Here is a 17515-nt window from a genome sequence, read left to right as displayed (position 1 = left end):
GGCTTCAGTTTTGGTTGATTTATGTCAGTTAGCGATAGAACACCACATTACTAACTTGGCAGCCGAGTGTATTACATATGTTCCCTATGATGTACAGGTGTGTTGTTTTGTGTGTGTGTGTGTGTGTGTGTGTGTGTGTGTGTGTGTGTGTGTGCGAGCATGCGTGCGTGCATGTGAGTGAGTGTGAGGCAGCATAGCCAAGTGGCTAGAGCATGTTGTTGTTTCCTTGAGCAAGAAACTTTACTCACATTGCTCCAGTCTACCCAGCTGTATATCGGGGACGTGGTGGCCTGGTGTCATCTGGGGAAGCAACGCACCCAGCTGTAACATCAATGGGTACCTGTGGAAGCAAATGCCTTGTCTTGCTTAGCGGTATTAGGGTCGTTGTGAAACTTTGGGTTCCGTGACCTACCTGGACAGTCCTCCTGCGGGTTACTAGCCCTGCCCCTGGAGGATATGCCTGCACAAGGTGCAAGTACCTGAGTGATGCACAGGCATCCCAGTGCTAATTTGCTGGGCATGTAGGCTTTGTGTGTGTGTGTGTGTGTGTGTGGTACAGTATAGTATGTGGCCCTCCACAGGGAAGTGCTTTACTGCTGCAAATAGAGTACCTGAGATGTCAGTTAATGGTGAAGCCGTTGGAAAAGAATAACCAGGAGGTTTACAGCAAATCTGCAGTTGAGGTTGTACAGTTTAGATACAATAGAGAAAAGTTAATAAAACAGTGTATACCATTGTAGACCAGACTGAGAGCCATACGTAGAATGGAAGATGCCCTGGCATCAGCTGCTAGACTAAACAAACCAGAAACTACGGAGGTTTAGTACATTACATTAGAACTCTAATATGTGATACAATTACACTAGACTGGTTGTGTGGTCCAGTGGAACTTGTGCCTCCCATTACTACAACACAATCTTCGTCATTACATCAGCAAACACTTGATAACTATAGCTCAGACTATGGAGAAGATAGAAAGGTTAATGATATGATAAGAATTAGTTATCATTCTTATTTATATACTGCACACAGTTTATTGCTCAAGTTACGGTGCCAAGTGCACACAGAAGTGGCTAAGTGTTTAGCTGATGAAGATCACTTGACTGAAGCCATTGAACACCTTGATAAGGTGACTATTATAAAACAAATGATGAAAGTTACTGGGCAGACGGCAATTGCCGATGCGCCCAGGGGGCGATCAATGAAGCCAACACTTATTTGCCAATTAGCTATTGTATATTTTTGGCTGCATGATAAATTCACCAAACTGTTATCCACCAAATTTGCTTAACATGCTTTTGCTGATCCACCACACATTTCTACTGTGTACGTGTATAATATGCAGGCTACCCAGCTTGATGAGCTTGGAGATTACCAACAACAGTTGATGCACTTCAGACAGAGGTTGGTGTTGAAGGGACAACTGTACAGTACACCAACAGACAGTCTCTACCAAGCTGCCCAGATCATAGAGCAGGTATGTGTGTGTGTGTGTGTGTGTGTGGTGTGTGTGTAATGAATATGCCACTCTCCATGCCTCACGCAGCAGATGAAGGTTCAGGTACATGTACCTTCACCTGTAGGACATGGCTGGGGATTACTAGTCCTGCTCCAGGAGGAATAGTACCTGAATAGCACTCCCAGTACTGGTTCACTGGGTAGGTGTGATCATGCTAGCACAGTAGGCAAAGGCTTTTTTTGCTTTGTGTGTGCGTGTGCATGTGAGTGCTTTAAGTATGTACAAGTGTTCTAATAGAGTATTACCATATCGTCAGTACTCTAATAGAACATACATTGTCTGCATTTAGTAAAGCAGTGTGTTATCATGTAGAGAATAGTCTGCAGCTCCAGTTGACTTTAGTGGACAATTTATCACTGACGTCCTAATGTGTTCATTATTTTGATATACATTTGCAATTTCTTATTCCTTTCAGATTGGCAGAGGAACTTCTATGGCTAAACATTCTCATGCCCTACTAGTGAAGGCTGGCATGGCCATTGCTCCTGACTCATTTGCAGAAGCCATTGGCTCCGTTTCTCAAGGCAGCTCCAAGTCAGGGTATGCTGCACTATAATTGATAGGTGTAAATTACTTCCTTCTTCCTCAGAGATTCAGCCACTCCATATCTAGTGACACTATCAGACAAGGCCAAGCAGTATGTGACAGCTAAAGAAAAGGTTAACAGTCACAAACAGCTCATTGGAACAGAGAGAGATCGGGAAAGGTATCCCACATACCATACCACCGTGATATCTTTTGCTGGTGTACTGCCCTCCACCCTTGTGTTATGCTATACAGTTTGTTACTCAGTATATCTACTAAACTCATTACAGGTTTAGACTGTGGGCAGACCTGAGCAAAGTGACTCGCAGGCTTGAAATATGGGACATTGCTACTGTGGCATCATTTTACTGCCTGCTGTATGATGATGGAAGATGGGAGGGGGCAGATGAATCCAAGATGGGACTAACTTCAAGTGGGAATTTCTCTGACAAGAGTCTCCACAGCAAATCCTCAAGGATGAGTACACACAAGGGAAGCACTTTGAAGCTTGGTGACTCCTCCATGCAACTAGGAGTAGGAGGAAAAGGCACGGGAACCCCTTCACCATCTGACAGCGATATCAAGACATCATTCTCAGAGTTGGGATTGCCAAAGGAATTACACCTACTGCGTACTATGGCTGAAGTGCATTACATTCATTCAGAGGTCTGCCACAAGATCTTGTCTCAAATCATCAACTGTATCCTTCTCATTCTAGTGTCTGGTACATGCACTGAAGACTGATGGTATCTCTTTGGGAGACAGGCCACTACTGCCTGCACCTAACAAAATAAAGGATAGAAAATTTGACCCAGACACAGATACAGACTGGAAGTTATACTGGTAAATGTATACAGTGAAACCCCTGAAAAACGACACCCTGTAATATGAGCACTAAGAGGTCCCATTTGTATGAGCACATAATATATCGAGTTGCATTGCTAATAAGGACTCTTTCACATGGTCCTGAATAGAAGCATTCCACTTTAAAAGATTATTACACCTGAATTAATGCTGTTTTTTATATAGTGACTGGGTGCAGGAGGTTACAGTGGATGCAAGGAATGGTTTTGTGAGGGCGGCAGAGTTGGGGAGCAAGCTACATGAGCAATGGCTAGTCAGCAACTCAGTTGTCTACCTGTGGAACTACAGTCAACACATCTTGACCTCTCCATCCAGACATTTTGAACTAGTGGACAGCTTCAGACCACTGCTTGCCACTATCAAAACCCTCCCCATACAAAGGTGAACTATAAAACCTCTTGTTAAAAACCTATTGTGGTGTTCATATAATTATAGGTTTAATTATATATTGTATGGTGGGATTTTTTGAGGGAGAAAATTTTTGGGGTTTTCATGGATTAGCAGCAATTTCCCCCCCTTGAAATTTTGGATGGTGGCAATCCATGAAAAATTTCCCCCTTCAAAAAAATCCCACTATTAATCCTGTGTTAGCTGTGACACAGTTGGCTGCCCTAAAGTGTCTTTTTTTATATGTTATACTTCTTGTATTGTGTTTACTGTTGCTATAGTGAGACTGAGTTAGTGTGTGAGTTGTGTGCAGTGCTAGCTAGTGGACTGATGAAGCCATGGGTCCCCAGGCCGAACACTCAGATATCATCTACCTCTGCTAGCCCCACGAAGGGAAAGAAGGGTCCCTCTGGTGCTAAGAAGGGCAAAACATCTGGCAATTTATCTCAACTAGAAACTGACCCCAACGGTATCCCCTACTTAAGAGAAGCCCTAGAGGTACACAAGTTTAACTCCACAGTGGAACCTCTCATAGGATGGACTATGTTGGTACACTATGGGTCGCAGTCCCATTAAGCCTAGTTAGTAAGTTTTATTTTTAGCAGACCAACTTTTGTAAAATGTAACAGTACAACTCCTACAGTGAGAGGTTCCACTGTACACAGATTAGTAGTAGTATATGCTCTTCATTATAAGGTGTGTCAATATGCGATGAACATTTATCATGAAGTACCATTGTCTGTGAGGCAGCCCATCATCAATGTCTGGGTTGAAACCAAACAGTTACTGAAGGAACCAATCAACAAGAACATGGGTCATGATCGTGAGGTACAGTATATTAATCATGTGTGTGTGTCATCAACATGTAACCTACTATAGGATGACCCTTGTTGTGGGGAGTGTAGATCACTGGTCTCTGCTAAGATGATTTCTGTACAAGGAAATATGTTAGGAGACTTTGCACAATGTCCCACTGTACAAGAGGTAGACTGACTGCACCACATGGCCAGGACTTCTCAATGGGCACAAAAGTTTGAGCTGGGGGTTCATTAAACTTTCATAATGAGAGATTCAGTACATGCTGTTTTGGGAGACAGAATATTATTATTAATTTTTGTCCCTCCTGTTCTAGCCATTTGGTACCTCAATGTGTATCAGCTTTATCATGTATGCATATAACTTTAGAGTTTTGATTTGGCATCAAATTGTAAGTGGAGTGATCCTCTACTTGAACTAGAGCTGTGGAGCCAGTTGTCCAGCCTTGCTCTCAGACAACAAGATTACAATCTTGTATGTCAGGAATGATATGTTATAATATTGATATCCACTTGTTATGCAGGTCAGTAAGTGTTCTGATAAAGCTTTGGAATTTGTAAAAATCAAAGGGAGTAATGCAGCATTGAAAATTCAACTTTCAAGGTATTTACATGTTATTGTTGTATCATATGATAGCTGTATTCATGCAGTGAGGCAAGAGGTTGGGAGTTGTTGAGCATTGCTGCCTCGTTGAAGGCCCAACAGCTAGCAGCTACTGCACAAGGAAATGTTGGAATACTGAAGGAATCCCGAGGATATTTTGTGACAAGTGCCAGGTGTGTGTGTGTGCGTGCGTGCATGTGCATATGTACGTGTGTGCATATGGTGTGAGTGTGTATGGTGTGTGTTGTGCATGCGCATGCATGCATAGTGTGATGTAGTAACTTTGCATATTTGATGAAAAGATTTGGCCAGAAAGCGTCCAGTTATAATCAAGTCATGGATGCTTGCAAACGTTACTGGAATACCTGTCAAACAAGCTTAACCAGTGCAGCAGGGAGAGCCACATTGCTAGACCAGTCAGTTGAATTACTCCAGATACTTGCCACCCTCAGCAGCAGAAGGACAATAGTATGGATAACGTCCTCATGTGTAAACTGTTTTACTATATTTACCACAGAAAACTGATACAGGAGATATAAGTAATGAAACAACAGATCAAGCTGTACAAATGTCTGATGAGGATTTAGCACTGCGTGTGTCCATGTACTCGTTGGTGTTACAGATACATACTGATATGGTAACAGCACCCCCTGTGTTGTGACCGTACTGTATAGCAATGTTATATGTATGTTTACAGCAAGACTGGAAAGCTGGCCTGAAAGCTGTAGAAGATGCCATGTGGGTCATGCCACGGTCTAGTCACAAGTTAGTAACATTCAGTAGTGTATTAATGTGCAGCAATTGAGCTCTTACAATTCAGGGAGTTGGCAAAACACAAGATTGTGTTCAAGAGTAAGCTGGGAAAGAATGTGGAAGGAGACATGGTCAGGTTTCATGAAGAAGCAGAGAACTTCAAAGCCTCTTTGTGGCACCTGGCAGCCATCAATGCTACTGACACAGTAGAAGAACTTCTCGCATATCAGAGGGCCATCGAAATGCTAAGAGTTAGTAATAGTGGTAGTAGTAGTAGTGGTAGTAATAGTAATAGTAGTAGAACAATCTCACTAATAAGGACACCTTGTTTATCAGTGCACATGTCCATAGTCCAAGATAGCACACACATTTTACCCTTGAAATCAGGTAATCTCATTCACCATGGTGTCCACAATAGAGAAATTCCATTGTAATAATAGTACATAGAATGTTACATGACCAATATCCTATCACAGTCTGATGAGCACAACTGGCAGAAGATAGAGTACTTGATCACATTTGGAGAATGGCTGTACTTAAGACAACTCCCTCGTGAAGATGCAGTCAACCAGGTAGGACAAATATAGCTACCACACAGACTTTATTATGCTCTATATACACAGTTTGAACATGCTATTGATATTCTGGTGAACATGCCTCCTATTGCAGTTAAAATCAAAACACCAGGTATACATGTTGTGACAAATGTATTAGTTTTATGGGTGGTTTATCAGACAAGCCACGAGGCAATAGTTCAAAGAGTCCACAAACAAAAGGTGGTAAGAGTCCTAATATAAAACCTCCTCCAGAAGAGGCTATCCCTATAGTTGACCAGATCAAAGATGATACTGGTAGGTACATATGATACCACTACTGGTCTATCCCTAGTGCATGTTTAGGAGTGACTGCAATGAACAACATTAAACAATTAGAATATCTTGTCCGTGTACATGTGATGATCAGCGTGGTGCACAACGGAGGAAGTGAGGAATGTCTGCAACATCTTCTAGCTGCTCTAGGCTATGTCATGTTAATGTGGAAGGTAACTGTACTATCAGAAGATTGTTGTATATTGTAATATTGTCTGATATCTGTGTCAGAATCTTTACACCATCATGGCTTGTGGCAGTGTAAGTCACTGAATGTCTTAAAACAAAAAAGATGAATAATTTGATGCTGTTATAGTATGTAAACTCAGTGATTCCTGCTACAGTGGAACAATGGGCATGTATTGAGCTCAGTGATGAGGTACATCATTGATAATGACATTATTACATAATGTGACATTGTTATTAGATGGTGGATGAGTTAAAATGTGAATCTACTGATTTGTCTCTAAACAGCACTTCACTGCCGAAACCAGTAAGCAACTTTAATAGGGGCTGAAACAAAAGTATCCGTACACTGCTTAGTGTCTAAAGAAAACATTTCACACGTGTAGGAAGCTGGTATTTATGAGTACAGTCATGAATACCTGATTGCTTCAGCCAATAGCATATTTACCATTGAGGCAATCAAGGCAGGTGCATCAGTAAAGAAGGGCTTGAATGAAGTAACCTCAGTACTTAAAAATCGAGATACTCTAATAAAACAGTCAAAGATCCTAATAGAACAGTAATGGTACTATGACTAGAGCAGTCATGTAGCCCAACTAACGTTGTGGGCTACACTTTTTTCAGCCTTACTCAACCAATGTTTGCTAGTCAATACTATAATTCCATGATCTATACAGTCCTCTTTACAGTAAAATGTTACCCTACAGCTCTTGACGATGCATTTTCTAAACTTGCTGAGTGAAGGCCTCTGCTCCAATGACCTACACCACCTGGCTATTCCAGTACTATCACTACAATTGGTTATCAGTAAGGAAATCATTAACCATAATGCTACCTTGAAATTGGTGTATTTGAGGTACAAGCTGTGATCACTTTGATTTGATTTTGATCTTTGATCCTCTATTAGGTTCCTTGACTTGTGCCATCAGTTACAGTTGATGTCTTGTGTCAAACATTATGAAACCAAGTTAGCTGAGTCTCACCTCCTATCGCCTAGTGATGTGGCTAAGTGAGACACTGATAGTATGAACCTCTTTATAGTGGGCTCAGAAAAAGTCTTGGACGTGTATTCAACTGGTCTGGTGTAGCCCTATACATTTGAGAATATGTTATGTGTCTGTTGTGAAGAGGTTCTGCTATAGATGTACATACCATGTGTGTATGTGTGTACACTCAACCTTCTATCTTGTACAGGTCAAGAGAGGAGATTGCTAGACATCAAATTGAACAAGAGATGATCCTTACAGCAGGTGGCAGGAAGCCTATAGTTATTGAGAACTGGAGAATGCACAGGCCTTGGCTGCTATCAAATCAACCCTGCCTGAGGTCAATATGGGTGGAACAAGCCCTACTATTGATCAAACAAGTACGCTGCGTAGTATAATACATTGAGATCATGTATAATAATTGTAGGGACGATATCAAGTAGCAAGAGAAATGCTACAAGAAGCTCATTTGTCATCTGAGGTAGGTTTGTGTCAGTTACTGCTGCCATTTTACATACCACTTCATTGTTCTAGGCATTTGAAGATCATCACAATATGTGTGTAGTGCTGAACACACAGGCATTGCTATCGTACCATGAGAAACGTCCATCAGAGATGAAGAGGCTTCTACTTGCAGCTGAGGTATGCAACGTTATACCTATACCACATTTGCATTAGCTTTTTACTAACTGTGTTCTTAGAAACTTTCAGCTGAAGGCAGGGCATGGCTGCTCTCCTGTGAGCTATGGTATAAGGCATTCCTGAATGCCAAGGATCAGTCAACAGCTAGAAGTATGTTATGGCATGCCATGTCAGTGTTTGAAGAACTGAAGGAGGAACGTCAAAGTGAAGAAGAATTTGTAGACTATGCAGTAGCTATACTGAAGAGCAGGTAGAGTTATGACCAATTCAGTTGTATACATTACTAGTATGTACCATAGACTAGCATCTTTCAAGATCCATAAACTAATTTTATTACCCACAAAACACAGTAAAAGGAACATTAGTGATATTCAAGCATCTTGTGAGGTGAGATCCTTGATGTCTTGTCCCTACCAACAGTCCACGTCCCTAACTAGATATTAGAGTCTTCTGTGTCACTACTGCTCACTAAGGGACTCAGTAGAGAAGCTCTTGATGTTATCTTAATACATGCAGACACGATTTGGTAATGTGTAGTTGCTGCTGTTGTGGTCATTTATGTTGTGGATGATTTGTACAGCAAGATGACTGATGGTGACAACCACAGGAACTATCTACTGCAGGTGTGAATAAACTCTCAACACTTCATATAACGCATGCACTTCAAACAAGGGCAACATCTCTAATCCATTAATTTCACAGTGAAGCTCAGAATGTGTGTATATAGAATCAGACACTCACTTCTAACCAGATTATCCTAAAGCTGTTGTGGTTGGGTATATAGGCTAGTATCTTTAAAGCCAGGATTTTGTGTGTGTGTGTGTGTGTGTGTGTGTGTGTGTACTGATGAAAATATATATATGTTGCCCTTTACAACTGGTCATGATGCAACATGTGCTTTCTAATGATATATTCCTAGGCAATTTCATTATACAAGAAAGCACTGGAAGTATGTAAAGAGAGGAGTGAAGCTGTTAGCCAGCTATCCCATACTTCAATGGTCAGTGCACACAGAGGCTACAATATAATTACATGGTATAACAACAACAGTTACAATCTACCAGCCTACCTGTTCAGAGAACAATGATCTCTATACAAGTAAAGCTGGCCAAGTTACTAGTAAATGTTTCCCTTGAGGATCTGAAGGATCAGCAGCAACAGCAGCACTCCACTTCTAGGAGATGCATAGAACAGGTCAAATTGAAGGACATGGGTCAAGTTTGTTTTATTATCATTTCTCCTGTATAGTTGATAGACGATTTTGTCCAATCAACTCCCTCATTGTCTACTAGTGAAAAAGAGTGGCAATCTGTAGTCAAGTATGTTAGCTAATAAACCAGCAATCATTTTTGATCACATTCATTTCAGGATGGCCCTTCAGGACGCACTTGTTTTATTGACATCAGCTTATCACAACACAACAAGCATATCTGAGCTCAAATCACAGGTTTGTGGATGCTACTGGCTGTATGCCATTGCATGGCTCTGTGTGCTTGTATTGTAGGTGTGTTTTGAAATGGGAAGATGTTTGTATGCAATAGCTATGCACCGGAGCCCTGACCCTGAACTACAGTGGCACAAGGAGCTAATGGCAATACAAGGAGACAATAGAGACTTGAACAGTTTGAATCCATTGGAAAATTATAGTGTTCTGTCTAGAGTGATGAGAAAGGAGAGTGCTGATAAAGCAGAGGTGAGGTCTTCACTCATATTCTTCCTCACAACACAGTTTTACAGGAAAAAGAAGCTCTAACTATTCAGTATGTTTCGCTGGCTTGCCATTCTCTAGCAGAAGCTGTGAAACTAGGGCTGGATAATGAGGACATAGTCAGTATACATTTGTGTATTGTGTTGATGTAAATTTCTCATTACAGAAATCAGTGAGTAAAGCTGCCTTCAAAGTGGTTGAGTGTAGTGGTTACAATGATGTTGAAATGACTAGCCAATATTTAGCCCTTTATCAAGTCAGTAGCTTTCACTTTGTTATATTATCACGTCTATCATGGAATATTCTAGAGCTGTGTGGCTAGCACAGAGTTAAATCAACTTCTCAATCATGCTCAGATAGATGCCAGCTCTTCACAATTGGCCTCACTACTACAACAGAGAAAAATGCTCCAACACAACATGGGCTCTTCTGTATATCAAGCAAACTGTCAACTCCTCAATGATAAATATGAAGTAGTATATTTAACAACAATATCTGCCATGATATATGACTTTTACAGGCTTGGAGAAGACAATGTGTTTTACCAGACCACCTGGAATTCATCAAAAGCTTTCCATCAAGTTTCAGAATTATCATCCTGCAACATTCCCCTGATAAGTGAGACCAAATTGTATTGAAGACATACACACTAAAACTGTACTACCCAGGTCTACACTTTATGGCACCATAATATATCCACCACAGCCAGTAGGTACTACCTCTGGAAAAGCAAAAAACCAACCAGTTACCTGTAAAGGAACTTGTACTTATGCACAACTACTTTATGTGCTTTTAATTTACAGCTGCTGTGAAGACCATGTTAACTAGCTGCAGTGTTTCTGCATCAGATCTTAGATCTATTCAAGAACTGATAGAATACTATCGCTCTGATCTTGCTCAGGCACTCATCCGACATGAGCGCAGCCTTCAGCTAAGCTTGCATCAAATGAAACTGATTGGGAAAGATAAATGTGCCAGTGAAAACCTTCAGGTGGCCCAAAAATATTCCTTTTGTATGTCATTGTATTATGTACGTATGTTTGTAGGAAGTGACTCCAGAAATGTGTACATGCCTGCAGGAAGAAAGCAGATTACAAGTACGGTGACAATTGCATCATTTTGTGTCCTGTGTGGTATATGTTTTCCATAGTCTTACTTTGAAGATATTATCGCTTCAGTTGAAGCTTATCTCCAGCCCATAACAGACAGAATAAAGGAAGCTATAAAGTAAACAAGATATTGTTTCTTTAATGGTACCTAGTTATATCAACATTTCAGGCAGGAACCTAGTACTAAAGAGCTTGATATAGTCATCTTAGCTGATTCTGATTTAATGGAATTTCCGTTTGAATCAATGGACTTTCTCACTGATAGTAGAATATGTTCAGTCAGCAGAGATTTCTCTCTTCAAGTGCTTCATGAACGGATGAAAGTGCACATCACAGAGACGCCAAGTGGTAAGATAAACGTGTTACACAAAAGGTAGCTGTACGAAAGAAAAAAAACTTGGTGCAAAAAAAGCGAAAAAAAAAAGGGCCTGTCCGGGATTCGAACCCGGGACCTCTCGCACCCGAAGCGAGAATCATACCCCTAGACCAACAGGCCGACGTTCAAGTTCATGTCATTTTTGTGGTATTTATTCTTAACTTTTCAGACACTGGAGCAGTTAGCGAAAAAAGGAAGGGTTCAGAAAAAGTTGTGACGCAACCATCCACTATAACAGCAGATGTCTCAAATATTAAATGTGAGCCACTTCAGAGACTTTTATTTCTTGTATGTTAGGCTTTTTCTTCTTGTCCAGATGTCATTGATCCTAGCAATGAATGTCGATTTTCTGCCTACAATGAAAGTGAGTCATGAGTAATCTATTTAACAATCATACTTGTTCACCATAGTATGTAGCAAGCTAGTAGATAGCATAATGTCTGAGATACAAGTGTTTGCAAAGAATACATCAAAATGGAGTGGAGTGCATGTTCCTGAAACACAACCAAGGTTAATATCTTTATGATGACATGCATGTTAGCATCTTATACTTACAGCTACGGGGAGTGGTACTCTCTACTAAAGAAATCCTCGGGCCTCATATTTTATGGAACAGAACATTTCATGTCATATTTTTCACCAGACAACTTAATTCCTTTATCTTTAGTCGGTTAGTTTTCATTCACCTTAAGCCGATATATCACTGTTGTTCGAATATAGGGTGTTCCATTGTGATATTATTGGATAGGGCACAGAATCAAGAGAGCTTACTACGTCAGTCAAAACAAAACATACAAAAGAGGTCAGTTTAGTAGCTGCTAGTGCAGTATAGTCTACACATATCATTACAGCCCTGTACAACTCGTCCTAGAGCAGCCCACAAACACAGCTAAGCTATTCAGTTTGGTCGGGCCTAGTTGTGTGGTTACCAACCAGTGTTATACTCATGTACAGAAGAATGTGGATACATTAAAAACAATACTAAAAGGTATCAAACATTTGATATTTAAAATATTTTCCTCATTTTTGTGTAGGATGTTTGGGTGAAGGAAAATCAGTGGCACGTGCTCTGTGGCGGCAACAGAAAGAAGTTTCACTATTGGAAGAAAAGAAGGAAGGTAGTTCTAGTATAGCTGGGAGAAGCACAGCTGATGCAGCAACGAATGATGGTGCCAGCGAGGTTGGCAGTTTAGCAGAAACAGCAGATGGTAGTAAAAGCAGCACCACCCACACCGACTTCCGGAACACTGTAGTTTACGGACTTCCGCATATTACCATGATACCACCGGTTTCTTAGCGCACACATCAGTTGTGCGTGTCTTATAAATATTATTTATCAATAATTTATGATCAGTTTTTGAAAATTACCGCTACTGTCATCATCATTTATAGAACGTCTAGAGTAGGATCAGTTTCGTTACAGAATTGATTATGCAGCATGATAGTCCACAAGTTAGTTTCATGGCCGACGAGTCGTTCTCGTCTGTTTCGTCGAGCAGTAGCTACGACATTGAGGTAGACATCGGAAGGGATGTACTGACACAGATATGTTGCGGCCAGCTATCTAGAATCTTAGACTTTCCAGATTCAAAGCTAGAGGCTCTACTAGGCGAGGACGAAAAGGCAGACGAGTTCCGCGAAGATCACAATCACCACCATTTAGCTAAGAACATCTCCTCGGGTTTCAAGCACATGAAGCGATCTATAGAAAAAGGAATTCACTCTTTCACTTACCACCGCCAAGGCCTGACTAGAATCAAAGAACCAGGTTTGTGATACCAGCAACATGGCGTGTGCTAGTAGTACTCGTGTTTTGTTAGATGGACCTGTGCCGCTGATATTTGGATCAAACTTACAAAAGGATAATTCACTTGTCATACTACAACTAATAGAACATATGTCAAAATGTGAGTAATGTGTTTGTTGTAGTGAGCAGATGTTGGGTGGGCCTCATGTAAACCACAATTAAAACAAATTGGCCCAGTACATCATATCAGCAAGTAAGATAAAGTACACTATAGCTCTCTTATTTGCATAAATCATCAATAATGTATTTGTCACTTATCAAAATAATTGTCTCTTCCCACTTGCTAATTACAAATCCACCACAATTATCTTGAATTGCTCCTTTCTTGTAGACACTTCTGTGGAGGGAGTGTTCAGAAAGCCAGGTAACAAATTACGTGTCAGCCAGCTGGTAGAAGAGCTGTCCAAGGGAAGACTCCCTGAGGTGCTTCAGGACAGCCTTCTACATCCTCACGATCTGGCTTCCGTCCTGAAGCAATATTTTTCAGAATTACAAGAGCCACTGTTGCTTACCAGACACTTAGATGCTTACCTACAAGTAGCAGGTATATTTGATTAGTGTATCCTGTTATGTAAACACTATGAGTGTGTTGATTTTCATTGATGTGTTTAATTTTCAATATATGCATGGATTATTCAGTAAGATCAGTCAGTGGGTTGGTACTCATCTGAAATTTCAGCTGTTTTGCCATCTGTTGCCAAAGAATGTGTTTTGTTGATTAATTGATTTACTGTAACTTTAGATGATGAAATCTCTTGTATAACTACAGTAGGTTTCTAGAGAACCAATTAGTTGAGTATCACACTTAGTTCACATGCCTCAACCAAAAACTAAAACGTGGGCTGTAGTCATGCAAGCTGGGGCTTCAAGGAGGAAACAGCATAGAAAACTTTCACGCTGTGGTGACATGACCAGAAGTCTTATGATGTGGCATGTTAACACTTAAGAGTGTCTGTGCATGCATATGGGTTGTGTGTGAGAAGGTACCAAGTAGGAAAACTTTCTTTACATGTGTGTGACTCAGATTTGGGGGTGTTTGAAGCCAGTATTAAATGTTCTGTATTTGTGGTTTTAGGTCTTCAGGATTCCTCAGTGCAGCTCAAGTGTCTGCAGTTGCTGGTGTTAATGTTGCCTGTTCTGCATCGGCTGGTAAGTTGCATAGCAGTATTTGTTTTGCTAGCTTATTGTTTGTGTGTTCAATCGTGGTTTAGGTACTGCAGCATTTGCTGGGTATGTTGCGGGCTGTCTCAAGTGACCCACTTAGTAAGATGGATTCTCATGCTTTGGCAGTGGTGTTTGCGCCAGGCCTAATATGGCCACCAACGGGATCAATACACGTGCGTAGTTTAGTGTGTTGTGTAGTGTACACAACTTAATTTGTCCCATGTTTATTTCAGGACATTATCAGTGGTAATGAGCTGAACATGATGGTGTCACTGGTTGAAATGATGATTGAGAATCACATTGACTTGTTTGATGTTCCTGCACATGTCCAACTGCCAGCAAGGCGGTACCTGAAAAGGAAACGAGGTGGAGAGGTAAGTCTCTCCCCTATCCCAGTATGTGCTTATATCACATATGCACGCACGCACACACACACACACACACGCACGCACACACAAACACACACACCTCAAGTTGTCCACAACTAACCTAACATTGTGATAACGAAGCCTATAGTAGGCTTTTGGAATGTGCAATTTTGCAGAACTTTTGATGTCTTGTCTGATCTCCAGCTCTTCTAAGGGTTCTTCCACGAAGACAAGTAAATGTTCCACCCAAAGGCTGGTTGTTGGCAGCACACAAGTTCTCTTCAATAGGGCACAGCTGAGATATCCCTTCTTGACAACGCTTATACCACGTGTCCCTGTCCAAACAGAGTTCCTGCCAGCTGTCACTTAAATTAAGATTTTGTAAGTCAATAGAAACAAGGTCCCTCCAATGCTTTTTGGGTCCCTGAGCAGATCTCTTTTTCTTCATCTCTCCATACAGAACAATCTGAGGTATCATCCATACACCCAACATGCACGTACGCGCACGCACACACACACACGCACACAAGCAAAAAGAAAGCAAAGCCTTCAGCTGCCATGCTAGCACAGCCACGTCTATCCGGTGAACCAGCACTGGGACAACTATGCGCTACTCGGGTGCTATCCTCCTGGGGCAGGACTAGTGACCTACAGGAGGCTGTACCATGTCCCATAGATGAACACCCAAAGTCCCACCTGAACCTTCACCCGCTGTGTAAAACATGGACAGTTGGTGTTTGCTTCCCCAGTTAATACTTCCCCAGTTAATACTTCCCCAGTTAATACTTCCCCAGTTAATACACATAATTCTTGTGAACCTATTCCCAATCCCTTTACTGCCTTAGCACCCTGATTTTAGAGGTCCAAATATTGCACATATACTATGTTTCATGTACATTGTTATTATCCCCTTTTGCTGTGCTCTAATATTATATTGTGTATTGCATACATAGGTACCACCTAGGTACCACCTCATTTTTGATTTACTTTTGTTGTCCTTGTGTGTAGCTTGATGCTGCCATAGACATCCCGGGTACATACTGTCAGCAAACAAGATCACAAGATTTCCACATTCAGGGCCGGGATCGTATGATCCGAGAAATGGCACTGCTCTATGAAGTCATCCAGAAAATGCCAGAAGGATCTCGAAAACATCATCTACTAAAAAGGGTAAGTAGCACAATGTACAAGCCTTAATGCTATGTATTTTAATTCCTAAAATACTAAAAATACTGTTGGTATGTATGCATAGTGTGTGTCTGTGTGTGTGTGTGTCTGTGTGTCTGTGTGTGTGTGTGTGTGTGTGTGTTGGTAGTAGCGTTTGGCTGCTCTATCTCAAGGTTCCGTGCAAGTTCAATGCTCGATTATGCCCAGTAAATGTTGTTTCTTTGAGCAAGAAAACATGTTGCTCCCATCTACCCAACTGTGTAATGGTGACCTAGTGGCCTGGCATCAACTGAGGAAACAGTTGCCCAACCATCCTTGTTTTGGTTAGCGAAGTAGTTGTGGGACTTGGTTTCCACAGCCTCTTTTGTACATGACACATCTCCTAGTCTTGCTGCCCAAGGAGGATCTGACTCCTAGCAACTGAGTAATGCACTAGTATTGGTGCACTGGGCAAAGGTGGCTGTGTTTTGTACAGCTGCTGGAACTTTGCTACATAGTGTAGCATGTTGTGTCCAAATACATACCAACTAGTTTGCATAATTAATAAATGCTACTGAAACACCTTGAGTAAAAATAACTCTAATGGCCCATTGGTTTTCCCTCTAGCTATAAAATGAAGGTCGGAAAAATTGCAAACTAGTCAGGTTTGCACTCAGCTGGTCACATATAAATCAGATAGGCAAGCCTATTACATATTTTGTATCAAGAATCTAGCACTTTTTTTATGGAACAAGTTAAACGAGTGTCATATTTGTCAAACAACTACCGTATGGAGTTAAACTTTGGCGCCGTTAAAATTTGGCAAATGACCATGAATTCGCCAAATTTTCCCCATCCAAATATTTTGGTGGTGAAGAAAATAACAAATCAAGCATCAAACTAATCAATTTTCTACTCGACCAAGAGATAGTGGGCCAGGCATGAAGCCAAGCCTGCCTCGACTACCTCACTAGGTAGCTATAGTTACTGTACACGTGGTATCCTTAAACTTCACCTTGAAACAGGCATGACAAGTAGTGAGTCCTCCTCGTGAGTCCTACCATATTAAGTACGATATTCACTATTCCAGAGGGTGTAGATCTACTGTCTATATGGTATTACCTTTTAGTTGGTAGCTGACTCCAGGCGCCAAACCGCTGAGAGGTGTGGCACTCTGCAAGTTCTCGCTTCAGGTCCAGGCACAGCGATTAGTAATCTAATTAATTAAATAGGGCGTGCACTTTGCTAACAATTCGCCTAATTTTATTTCGCCAATAGTGATATTTTGCTTGATTCGCCAAAAATTTTCCCCTCCAAAGTTTCCCTCCGTACGGTACTACACAAAGCGAAGACTTGAGTTGTATTCCAATAGCCAGTGGGTGCCTCTTATGCAATGTCAGTAGAGCAAAATGGTTGGGGTCTACTGGAAGCATGGTGTGTCTTGCAGTATGTTGAGACTGTGTTGTAGAATACTTTGAGTGCTCGCTGTGTGGCCAACAGAAAACACTACAATGCTTACTGTGGACTGGCCTGAGCTGGCCTATCCTAGCCCCGGGCCAGCCCACCTCATGCCATCCCATGTCAAGTTAGGCCCATTCAGCATGAATTGCACATTTTGAGCAGCCATGCTGTACCCAGGTTAGAAGGTAGTGTGTAATAAACTTTCCCAGCACTACAAAGTCTTCCC

General features: G+C 41.3%; 2 protein-coding genes and 1 non-coding gene across 4 annotated transcripts in view; 2 read left to right on the top strand and 1 right to left on the bottom strand.

The window, feature by feature from the left end:
* Positions 1-12710, top strand: part of LOC136269362 (cilia- and flagella-associated protein 46-like) — a 14008-nt gene extending 1298 nt beyond the window's left edge. For both annotated transcript variants that reach the window (XM_066064908.1, XM_066064907.1), the window contains exons 8-65: positions 1-97; positions 582-683; positions 741-818; positions 867-979; positions 1033-1129; positions 1346-1477; positions 1935-2059; positions 2109-2225; positions 2335-2710; positions 2763-2887; positions 3074-3289; positions 3577-3793; positions 3992-4123; positions 4175-4279; positions 4481-4585; positions 4635-4714; positions 4762-4887; positions 5017-5182; positions 5232-5351; positions 5412-5479; positions 5535-5718; positions 5944-6039; positions 6091-6154; positions 6202-6318; positions 6367-6509; positions 6568-6597; positions 6653-6715; positions 6764-6829; positions 7230-7378; positions 7430-7531; positions 7717-7888; positions 7936-7989; positions 8043-8150; positions 8210-8400; positions 8450-8537; positions 8588-8676; positions 8731-8773; positions 9070-9150; positions 9201-9344; positions 9399-9469; positions 9519-9597; positions 9655-9843; positions 9888-9977; positions 10025-10114; positions 10167-10331; positions 10379-10476; positions 10527-10609; positions 10662-10849; positions 10905-10955; positions 11009-11085; positions 11137-11315; positions 11513-11602; positions 11660-11707; positions 11754-11853; positions 11901-12013; positions 12064-12145; positions 12195-12331; positions 12378-12710. In XM_066064908.1, the coding sequence (XP_065920980.1) occupies positions 1-97; positions 582-683; positions 741-818; positions 867-979; positions 1033-1129; positions 1346-1477; positions 1935-2059; positions 2109-2225; positions 2335-2710; positions 2763-2887; positions 3074-3289; positions 3577-3793; positions 3992-4123; positions 4175-4279; positions 4481-4585; positions 4635-4714; positions 4762-4887; positions 5017-5182; positions 5232-5351; positions 5412-5479; positions 5535-5718; positions 5944-6039; positions 6091-6154; positions 6202-6318; positions 6367-6509; positions 6568-6597; positions 6653-6715; positions 6764-6829; positions 7230-7378; positions 7430-7531; positions 7717-7888; positions 7936-7989; positions 8043-8150; positions 8210-8400; positions 8450-8537; positions 8588-8676; positions 8731-8773; positions 9070-9150; positions 9201-9344; positions 9399-9469; positions 9519-9597; positions 9655-9843; positions 9888-9977; positions 10025-10114; positions 10167-10331; positions 10379-10476; positions 10527-10609; positions 10662-10849; positions 10905-10955; positions 11009-11085; positions 11137-11315; positions 11513-11602; positions 11660-11707; positions 11754-11853; positions 11901-12013; positions 12064-12145; positions 12195-12331; positions 12378-12640 (6874 nt within the window). In that variant the 3' untranslated portion in view covers positions 12641-12710. The remainder of the gene's footprint in view (positions 98-581; positions 684-740; positions 819-866; positions 980-1032; positions 1130-1345; positions 1478-1934; positions 2060-2108; positions 2226-2334; positions 2711-2762; positions 2888-3073; positions 3290-3576; positions 3794-3991; positions 4124-4174; positions 4280-4480; positions 4586-4634; positions 4715-4761; positions 4888-5016; positions 5183-5231; positions 5352-5411; positions 5480-5534; positions 5719-5943; positions 6040-6090; positions 6155-6201; positions 6319-6366; positions 6510-6567; positions 6598-6652; positions 6716-6763; positions 6830-7229; positions 7379-7429; positions 7532-7716; positions 7889-7935; positions 7990-8042; positions 8151-8209; positions 8401-8449; positions 8538-8587; positions 8677-8730; positions 8774-9069; positions 9151-9200; positions 9345-9398; positions 9470-9518; positions 9598-9654; positions 9844-9887; positions 9978-10024; positions 10115-10166; positions 10332-10378; positions 10477-10526; positions 10610-10661; positions 10850-10904; positions 10956-11008; positions 11086-11136; positions 11316-11512; positions 11603-11659; positions 11708-11753; positions 11854-11900; positions 12014-12063; positions 12146-12194; positions 12332-12377) is intronic.
* Positions 11392-11463, bottom strand: Trnap-cgg (transfer RNA proline (anticodon CGG)). Its single transcript has one exon. It is a non-coding gene; the product is annotated as a tRNA-Pro (tRNA).
* The window catches only part of LOC136269363 (rho GTPase-activating protein 19-like), an 11135-nt gene continuing 6287 nt past the window's right edge, over positions 12668-17515 (top strand). The window contains exons 1-7 of the mRNA XM_066064909.1: positions 12668-13111; positions 13164-13250; positions 13482-13694; positions 14226-14299; positions 14362-14487; positions 14548-14688; positions 15691-15852. Coding sequence (XP_065920981.1) covers positions 12775-13111; positions 13164-13250; positions 13482-13694; positions 14226-14299; positions 14362-14487; positions 14548-14688; positions 15691-15852 — 1140 coding nt within the window. The 5' untranslated portion in view covers positions 12668-12774. The remainder of the gene's footprint in view (positions 13112-13163; positions 13251-13481; positions 13695-14225; positions 14300-14361; positions 14488-14547; positions 14689-15690; positions 15853-17515) is intronic.

Source organism: Dysidea avara, chromosome 10 (genome assembly GCF_963678975.1).
Source record: "Dysidea avara chromosome 10, odDysAvar1.4, whole genome shotgun sequence".
Lineage (NCBI taxonomy): Eukaryota > Metazoa > Porifera > Demospongiae > Dictyoceratida > Dysideidae > Dysidea > Dysidea avara.
Note: the sequence above shows the minus strand (reverse complement) of the source record. Positions and strands in the feature narration are given on the sequence as shown.